Here is a 9,231-nt window from a genome sequence, read left to right as displayed (position 1 = left end):
CAAATCTTCATCTAACTCTCTGCAATAAGGAAGTCATTGCATTTCAAACTATTTCATTAAAGGAATAGACACAAAATAATTAACAGATATGTATGTATACTTTGAAAACCTGTGGCCATATGGTCAGACTTATCTCTCGTCAATCTTTGGTGTTGTGTTCATGAGAAATGGACAAATAGCATCATTGGCCATGCTCACGATGTCACTATTAATCAGCCAGTGCATTATGTATCGTAGCCGTCAAATCACCAAAGCTTTCTTAATTCTGACATTTCCTTAAATAACTAAGACAGTCACTGTAAACATCTTACACTGACGTTGCATTTTATGCATGCTTGAGGCAGGTTCATAGTGACGCACTTAGCTGAAGAAATCTTATTTTCACAAGAAATAATATGTAGCTTTGAAAGTTTCATCCTTTGGTTCTTTAAAAATAATATGATTTGCCTTTCTTGACAGCTTGAACCTCAAGATAGGAGCATGACACATTTTATGATTCAGAGGAAGATGCTCTTCCACTTTATGTTGGACGTTGCATGTTTCTACTGAAAATTGAACTCAAATATCTCACACCAAAGCATCCTGGAGTGTCAGTCCACATCAGAGGGAAGTCCCTGTGAGCTGAATAATGTTATTAAATTCACAATCATGTGACTAAAGTGTCCAAACCGTCTCTTAAGCATCAGAGACATCACATGGCCTCTTTAATTGCCTGTTGAGCTTTATGCGTGCGCCATGCATTTACAATCTTATATTTTCCTGTCCATAGACCATCATCACTCTGGGTTTAACCTGGCTTTATTAAAAGCTCCCCCTACATCCCTGGAGTTGTCAGTGAGAGTGCAATAACATTATTCACCTTTAAATCTCATAACACTGTGATGTGTATAAAAGTGAATGATGCTTTGAGTATTCATGATGTAATGTAGAAAATGAAAAAACAGGCTGCTCGAGGGACGTTTCGGTAAGCGTAAATCAGCCAAGTACAGGGGTTGGACTGAATATGACATGAAAGGTTGCTTTATTGAACTATTTTAAGATCACACTTTGCTGTTGTCTAGATACATATCATAATATAAATGCAGAATGGTAGCTCTAATACCTGTATGTAATGTTCCACAGCAGCAATGCACAAATATATCCTTCCAGCTGCTGCTGTGTAGGTTTTGTATCATGTGATTTACATGCATCTCTATTAATGTGACTGCAGTGACAATGTGATTATGAAGCTCTAAAGTTAAAGTGTTGTTATATTTCTTAAACAGTGGAGATAACTCACAGCCACAGAGAAGTGAATTTGCTTTCTTGTAGAGAGTTAGATAAGAAGATTGATACAACTCTTATGTCTGGTCTCACAATATAAACTGGAGATGTTAGCAAGTTAGCTTAGCTTATCGTCAAGACTGAAAACAGGGGAAACAGCTAGCCTGTCTCTATTTAAGGGGAATAGGAGGCCTTCCAGTACTACCAGTAGGGTGTAATTTGGCATTTGAACAGAGAGACAGGCAGGTTTATAGTCTATGCTAAGCTAACCAGTCTAGCTTCCTATTTACTTGACAGATTTAGGTAGGGCTTAATGGGAGGTTATCTGCCAGACTATTTCTCACTACTTGACAATTTGACAGTTTATTTTTTATTTGTGGACTACCGGATCACTGCATATAACTTGTGAATATATGAGTTTAGGAGGTGCTGTTTGGTATGTTACCACAGGCTAGCTCTTTACAGTTGTTATGATAAGCTAGGCTGCTAGCTGTATAGCATCAAAGTAACATAAAGACATGAGAGATCTTCTCATCAAACTCTCAGCAAGAAAGGAAATAATTGCATTTCCAAAAATGTCAAACTATTTATTTAACACGCCTTTGATATCTGTAATATTTTTCTTTACATTCTGAAGGGTTATAATGTGCCTGGCTTTTCCTCCAGTTATTGGCATGATATGATGTTAAACCATCTACCTGTGAATCCACTCCCACTGTAATATAACCAGCTGGAGCTTGGCAGTTGCCACATTTAAAGCTCCATGACAGCCGCATGGCCCTGGGTGTGATGTATTTATGTGCACTTACACTGTAGATTAGTTGTACAGAGAGATTAGAAAATCACTGAGTTATAACGTCGACCTCTCGGTGTGTGTCACATTCATGAGTTAATGTGATGCACTGCTATAAAACAGTAAATGTATGAGCCCTTTTTCTGATTCAGTAAAGTTTTGACTCATCTCATGGTAGAATAAACAGAAAGACACAGATTTTGCAGTAGTTTGTTGGTACAACTTATATAAAGATTAGTTATCAATTTATTCTGAAGGTTTGTAAAAGTGTAAATATATTCTCTTAATAGGAAACACTTTAAAGAACGTATCAATTGCCATCCTCACTGAGAGAAGAAACACTGTTGAATTATTAAATAAAACATCTTATCTGACTAACAAGATTCTCGTCTCCATCACTCAGATATTATTGGCTGTGAGAAGATGTTAAGTACGTCTTCAAGACAGCTTTCGTCTTCAAACAGAGTAGCTTTATAGAGCCATTCTACTTTCCAAGGTTGAATAAGATGTAAATGGCCTGACTGTTTTCCTACAACAAACAGGGACATTATACTCATTGGGCTCAATTTCCTAAGTAATGTATGAAATGCGTTCTCACTTTATAGGGCTGGATGTGATGTTAGCCCTGAGCTAGTCTACATCTATTCACACGGTGATGCTTCATTAGACCAGCCCTTTCTTTAAATACCTCTTGGAGAAATGGCAGATGAAACTTAAATCCCTTTAAAGCCTTTTCAAATGCCTTGCACCCCAGTAACATGGCAGATAACAGCTTGGACAGAATTGTATAATTTATGTTTTTGAATATAGTTATTTGACAATAGTGTCAAGTATAATTTTTGATTCCATCCCTGTAATAAGCAAGCCAATTATCTCAAAAAGGAATACCTTTCTCTCCAAAATAATAAATAATAATAAAAAAAATTAAAACACCCGAATTAGTCAAATATGTTCTGCCAAAATATAAAAAAAACGGATGGCAACAATCATTAACCATAACATTTGAAGAAAGTTGTGTCACATACATACCATTTTATTTCATTCCCCTTTAAACAAATACCAGTCAAAAAGAAAATGTGGTCCACAGTAAGTACTAAAAAAGGCTATTCATACCTGACCACAAAGGACATAAACAATTCTAGAAGAAAGCTGGTGTACAGTATGTGTAAACTAGACAGCAACCATTGCATCTCGATATAACATTTTTGCATTTCATAAAACCTGTTTGTTTTTTTAAATTGTGAGAATATCTCGTTCTTGAAATGGTTACTTCAATGCATCCCTTCAATAAGCATTCAATTTGGCAACATGTATGTTCAAATGTGTCCTTCCATCACCCTTAAAAAGCTTGTTTTAAATACAGTAAGGCTTTCAAACACATTTCAGCAAAGGCATTTTTAGTGTTAAATGCTTTGAAGTGGACTATTTCCTATCTGCACCAAATTATTCCCAACAAAAGTGAAACATCCTCCTCACACAATGCTGTTAAAACGTGCATTCCTAATATGATCTTTCAGGCCTCGGTGAACATTTTACACTGGCCTAAATTCAAACTAACATTTTATCCTGTGAGGCTTTTCCCCTCTAGTCAGGCTCACAACTACAATCTATGACAAACTGGATTATCGAAAAGCAAATTCCATCAATTGCTGCTGTGACCGATTTAAACTGGTACGAAGCCAAGAGGTCGACTAGATTCGCTACACAAGAGTTGTCAAATAATCAAAAAGACACTGGTCAAAACAAACTATACTGGATTATAAATACGATTGACATTTAAAAGCTGCAGCGCTTCTTGGACTAGACACAACTGCTTACCTTCGAAGTGATTTCAAAATGATAATCCATAGGATTTCCATGAATTTCAGCTCAAGATTTATACCAAGTAACCATTTGATGTAAATAAATAGTGTTTTTCTTTGTCAGAGGCAAGTCTGCCTTTCTTGCCACACATTGAAATTACCAATAAGCGACTCAAAGCGTTAGCGTTTAATCTTATTTCATTTATAGTCACAGTGTGTTTCGATAAAAAAATTCAAGGAGGAAAAAATATATTGCTGCAGATTAAAACTCAGGAGTAGTCTGAGGAAGGCTTAAGTAGGGGTGCAGGAAACGCTGAAGGGGCCAAAATTAGCCCTACTTTACGCCCCTGAACCGATTTGGCAGTGTGGCTGCAGTGATCTGAATCACCAGATGGTTCCTAGTTAAACTTTAATTATGTTATCATGTTGCCTGCTCTCATCTTCTCATCCTCTCCTCCTGAAGGACAAGCCCCACACACTGTTTATCTTAATTCGCTTGAGGTCCAAACATAAAATCAGAGCACAGCTGATTATGGTGCTGATTGTTCATTTCGTTTGGTAGCATCGTTGCTACTGCTGCTTGTTTTGGTCGTATTTCTGCCAAAATAGCTGCTCAGCGAGGGTTCACTGTAGTATTATAAATTGTGCTATGGAAACCATTGACTGTTGCCATATCAACCAGAGTATAACTTTAACTAAGGCAGTGAACTGTCCTACAGCCTTTGGATGTCCTTCACAGCTCCGGTTTTGGCTGGAAATTAGCTAATGGCCAGTCCAAACAACAAAAAACACATGCCTAACCTGTTTTTATATGATAAGCCAGAAAGGGGGGATAAAGTGCAGACTAAAAGTATGTAAATCAAAACATAAATTTGATCAAATGTAGTGTCAAGTTACATTTCCTAAAATACTTGGATTTATCCACCTATCTGGCATCAAAGAACAACAAGACAATCTCATTTAATACAATATTTAACTAATATGATCCTGTCTCACCCTGAATGTATTGATAAGGCAAAATAATAAACATTTCTTTAAACAAAAAAGCAGAGGCCAACGTTCACTAATGCACTGTTCTAAGGCAAATCACCCGCAGCATTTAGCAAAAGACTATTGCAACAACAGGAATACAGCAAATAAAGAAGTGACAGGATTACAATGTTTACAGGAAGACAAACTCCGGAGTCCATTTTGTCACACGGACAGTGAAACTTTCTGGACTTCAGTTTCGAGTTCACATTATTGTCTAGTTTTGGAAGCAGGAAATGATCAGACATACTGCAGGAAGAACTCCGCCTCTGGCTGTGGTTTAAGTGCTTCTTGTCAAGTTGTTGCAACTACTCTCAGTCAGCACCAGCCAAACAAAAATAAAAAGAAGGTGAATGTTTTAAAAACAAAAAAAAATCTTTGACAACGGAACACCCTGATAATATTGATAAACAAAATATCCATAAATGAAAGAAAACGTAGAAGTGGTAAAGAAGAGTTCATGCTCGTTGAGGTCCAGCCAATAGGAAGGGATATCGGAGAAGTCCACAGCAGCAGAGCTCAGCCAGGCTTCAGTTTTCACACAATGTACTGGTACAAGTCTGCCTTGCCGTGGTCGGGTGTTGCAAAGGGGCTCAGCCAGGCTATAGAGAACGGATGGCCAAACACCACCTTCAAATTCATCCATTTGGACCTTTTGGCCCATCGTCTCTCCTCCTTCTTAAGCTGTTCGATACCCTGCAGGTAAAAGAAGTGACAAACATCAGAATCTGACAATCTCCAGAACTGATTAAAGCTGAACATATAGCTGTGTATCCAAATGTCTGTGTGTGACCACAATCCAATTTTGTGGTCTGGTATATATTCAGCCATCAGTAACTCCCCGTGTTACCTTGAATGCGTAATTGAAATTCTTGGATGCCTCCACGGTGAACGTAGAATCAGAAAAGCAGAACAAAATATATACTTTTCTCAACCCTTAGATATTTCTTCAAGAGTTACAGATAAAACGGGGTGAGTAATATATTTAAAAATAATCAACAAGTATTCCTTTAATTATGATTATGGTGACTCACTGTCAGCATTCCCTGGTGTCAAAGAACAGCACGCAGGCACAAAATGGACTGAAGTAGATGATCTTTGTATAGAAGATCAAGCCGCTGTGAGTCATTGTTGTGGGTGGTTGAGCCGACACAGTATGGGAAATAATCTCACCTACCTGGAGGCTGCAGAGTAAGCAAATTACCTGCTCCTGCTATCATCTGTGCTATGATTTAGTCAACAACACACAGGATGAATTCATGACTTATTTTAAAGAGTCAGAGCGGCAGAAAGGAACCTACATGTGTGTCAGGATAACTTGCTGCCTAAACTCAACCAGCCCAACACATACTTATTCAAAAACAGATGAGTGATTTGGTTGTAAGGGATGCACCAGATGTAATTTCCTTGGCTGACTCCAATTTGGATTTTTTAAAGTCTGACTATTTCATGACTTTTAAGTTTTTACTCACCGTCTCATCGGAGCAGATGGAGTGGACCTGGGTCCCAAACATGACTGCAGTGAAGATCAGGAAGAGGAGAGCCTCAAAGCAGAGGAGGATGAGGAGGATGACGGTAGCCGGTGGAGAGAAGTTACTGCACTCTGGAAAAGAAGAGTGAAGAAAGATTTGTCAAGTTGTACATTTTATCTGTGTGAAAATGCACAGCAACAAAATGGAGTCAAGCTCTTTCCTAAAATCTCTCACAGGACATAAGAATATAACTACTAATGGTACATTCGGGATATGGTTGGTTAGAATGTATTATACGTTTGCAGCTTTGCATCTTTACAATTCTCCGTTGGATATAATCAGCTATATTTGCACATTAATGGTGGTAAAACAATAAAGTCCCTGAGTACACTGAGCAGCTGCTACATCAGTTCATCACGTACTTGTCCAGTCTTCTTCAAAGCAGAAAACAAAATGGAAGGCCACCAAGATCAGGGCATGGAAAGATATTAGTGAAATATACATCTGTCGAGAGAAAAAGAGCAAAACATAAGATAATCATAATATCAAGACATGTATCTAATCTATATTTCATACTAATGTTATTTATATAGGGGTTGCATATAAGTTGAGATAAAAACAGTAAATATAGAATGAAGGCGGCAGGTACTTGTTGCATTTCTGCTCCACAATATTTTTGCTTACATATTTAGCCATGCAATACAGCCAACAATATTACTTGTGTAAAAGCATATTGGTTCAAGTGTTTTAAGACTCACTGTGAAGAGCACAAAGTATTTCTGATTGCTCTCTCCGACACAGTTATTCACCCAGGGACAGTGGTGGTCCATCTTTTTGATGCAGCGTTTACACACACTGTGGGCACACAGAGACACAAAGATAAAGTTGATGAAAATGAATACAAACATTGCAGGCAAAATACCAATCTGAAAACAGAGTGTATTTTTCTAATAACAGTAAGATAAGGACACAATCAAAGTGAAGTGAGAGACAGGATCGTTGTGCTCTCAATCATGGTGGCTGTCGTGTGTGTGTGAGTGCTTATTTATCTCGCAGAATTACATTTCTTATGCATCTCAAGTAAGGTCAGACAATTCAGAAGTTGTCATCTGACGAAGCAGAAGATCCTGCTAGATTTATTCATGTGCCTTGTTTACACGCTCTCTAAGCTAAATCTATATTTTTAAAGCTGCAATCTTGTGTGTAATATATTTCCATCCTATTGGTCACTAGAGACAAGGGTATCATTGCAGTGTATCATTACAACCACCCACAGGAATGACTCATAAGAAGAAGATATAATCTTCTTAATTTAAACTGACACCCATTTTTCTCTCTGAGACAGAATGAGTCACTGGCTTTACAATTCAGTTACGCTGAAGTGTTTTTGTGCTTTTCATGCCTGAAGATCCCAGGGTACCACTGAGCTGCCTCGGAGGGAACTCCTTAACATCCACCTGCAAAGCCTGCAGGGAAATGCTACGCTCAAAGAAAAACACACACAGTAGAGGCCGGCGATTCATCAGTGGAACAGATGAGTAAAGAAGTGAAGAGACGCATGAGGACTTTCCTCTGCAAGGTGCAGACTTCAGCAGAAAACTCTAATCGCCCAGACCCACATCTTAGAAGTTGCCAAGTTTGTAATCTTCCCTACAATCTGCACTATCACAGGGAGTGCCGTACCTGCAGTGGTGAGCTCGGTCAGGCTTTATGCTGCAGCACTTGGGACACTTGTAGACCACCTGTCCGGGTTTGAGCTGCAGGCTTTCGATGAATTCTTTGGTAGCGTTCCCTTTAGGCACGGCTCCCTGAAGAAAACAGAGGCATTGACAAGGAATACAATTGTAGTTTCTGTACCTGTGGATGTTTTACAGGGTTTTCCTGTCATTGATTTAGCTGGAGACGTTCCATAAACATGGAAATTACCCTTTGAAAGGAAACATATCAATGGGGCAGGATAATCAGTAAGTAAGTGGCCCCAGGTAATATGTAAGCAGTGGGTCCAAAACCAAACTCTACACTGGAATACCACAGTAGAGTTACCACAAGTTAGCTGTGTCTCATTAAAGTCTGTCATAATTACATGAAAACATATGTACCATAAAGGATCAACGCAAATATTATAGTGACATTAAAACTAGATCTAAAAACATGCATCTGCAAACGCTACAACCATTTTGTATCTACAATCTGTGTGTTATTAGAGTACTGGGTGACAGTAAAGTAACCAGATGAGAGTGTGACTGACCGGGTCTGTGCACATGGCCTTAGCATGAGAGGCGAGGGCGAGGACCCCGAGGGCGTTGAAGATCAGCCCGTTGAAGAGGCTGTAGATCACGCTCTTGGCAGGCAGCAACACGACGAACACCACCACAAACTCGGCGTAAAAGACCAGGAACCAGGTGATGACGCCGCACACGATGCCGCAGCCGTCACGGATGAACCACATGGTGTCGGAGCCGTAGCGCAGCGGGGGGGGGGGCGCAGTGCTCGGGCCTCAGGTAGCCAGCTTGCCTCTCGATGTCCCTGGTGCGGTGCGCCGGGCTCTTCATTCTACAAAACCTGCGGCTCCCACCACATGCTGCGAGGAGAGACGGAGGACAGATGGAGAGGAAGTAGGGGGGCAGAGAGATGTGGAGAACATAAAAGAAAGAAAGAAGAGAATTAGATAGGGAGTGAAATTAACTATTATTTTTCACTTAACTGATTGTTGACTTTCTGGTGTAAATCTACAGTTCTCCAGGGTCTTAAGCGATACATTTCTTATATTTTTCTGACCACCAAACCAAACTAATACTGGGTCAAATATTGATATTATATCAGAAAAGTGATACGAGACTGGATATCATCTTAGAGTTCTGATATCGTAATT

The 9,231-nt window shown here is 39.2% G+C and overlaps 2 protein-coding genes across 2 annotated transcripts in view; one reads left to right on the top strand and one right to left on the bottom strand.

Moving 5' to 3' along the window:
• Positions 1–2,248, top strand: part of LOC117477923 (transmembrane protein 42) — a 4,800-nt gene extending 2,552 nt beyond the window's left edge. Inside the window, exon 3 of the mRNA XM_034124730.1 lies at positions 1–2,248. This exon is cut by the window's left edge and continues 1,064 nt beyond it. The gene's annotated coding sequence lies outside the window, so the exon portion shown is untranslated.
• Positions 2,249–3,063: 815 nt separating this feature from the next.
• zdhhc3b (zinc finger DHHC-type palmitoyltransferase 3b) lies at positions 3,064–8,939 on the bottom strand. Its single transcript, XM_034124729.1, is given in 7 exon segments — positions 3,064–5,583; positions 6,360–6,490; positions 6,782–6,863; positions 7,118–7,214; positions 8,043–8,167; positions 8,608–8,838; positions 8,840–8,939. Coding segments are annotated over 7 exon segments (897 nt in total). The 5' UTR covers positions 8,912–8,939; the 3' UTR covers positions 3,064–5,424.
• Between the last annotated feature and the right edge of the window lie 292 nt (positions 8,940–9,231).

This window comes from Trematomus bernacchii, unplaced genomic scaffold (assembly GCF_902827165.1).
Source record: "Trematomus bernacchii unplaced genomic scaffold, fTreBer1.1, whole genome shotgun sequence".
NCBI lineage: Eukaryota > Metazoa > Chordata > Actinopteri > Perciformes > Nototheniidae > Trematomus > Trematomus bernacchii.
The sequence above is the reverse complement of the archived record's forward strand: the minus strand, read 5'-3'. Positions and strand labels throughout refer to the sequence as shown.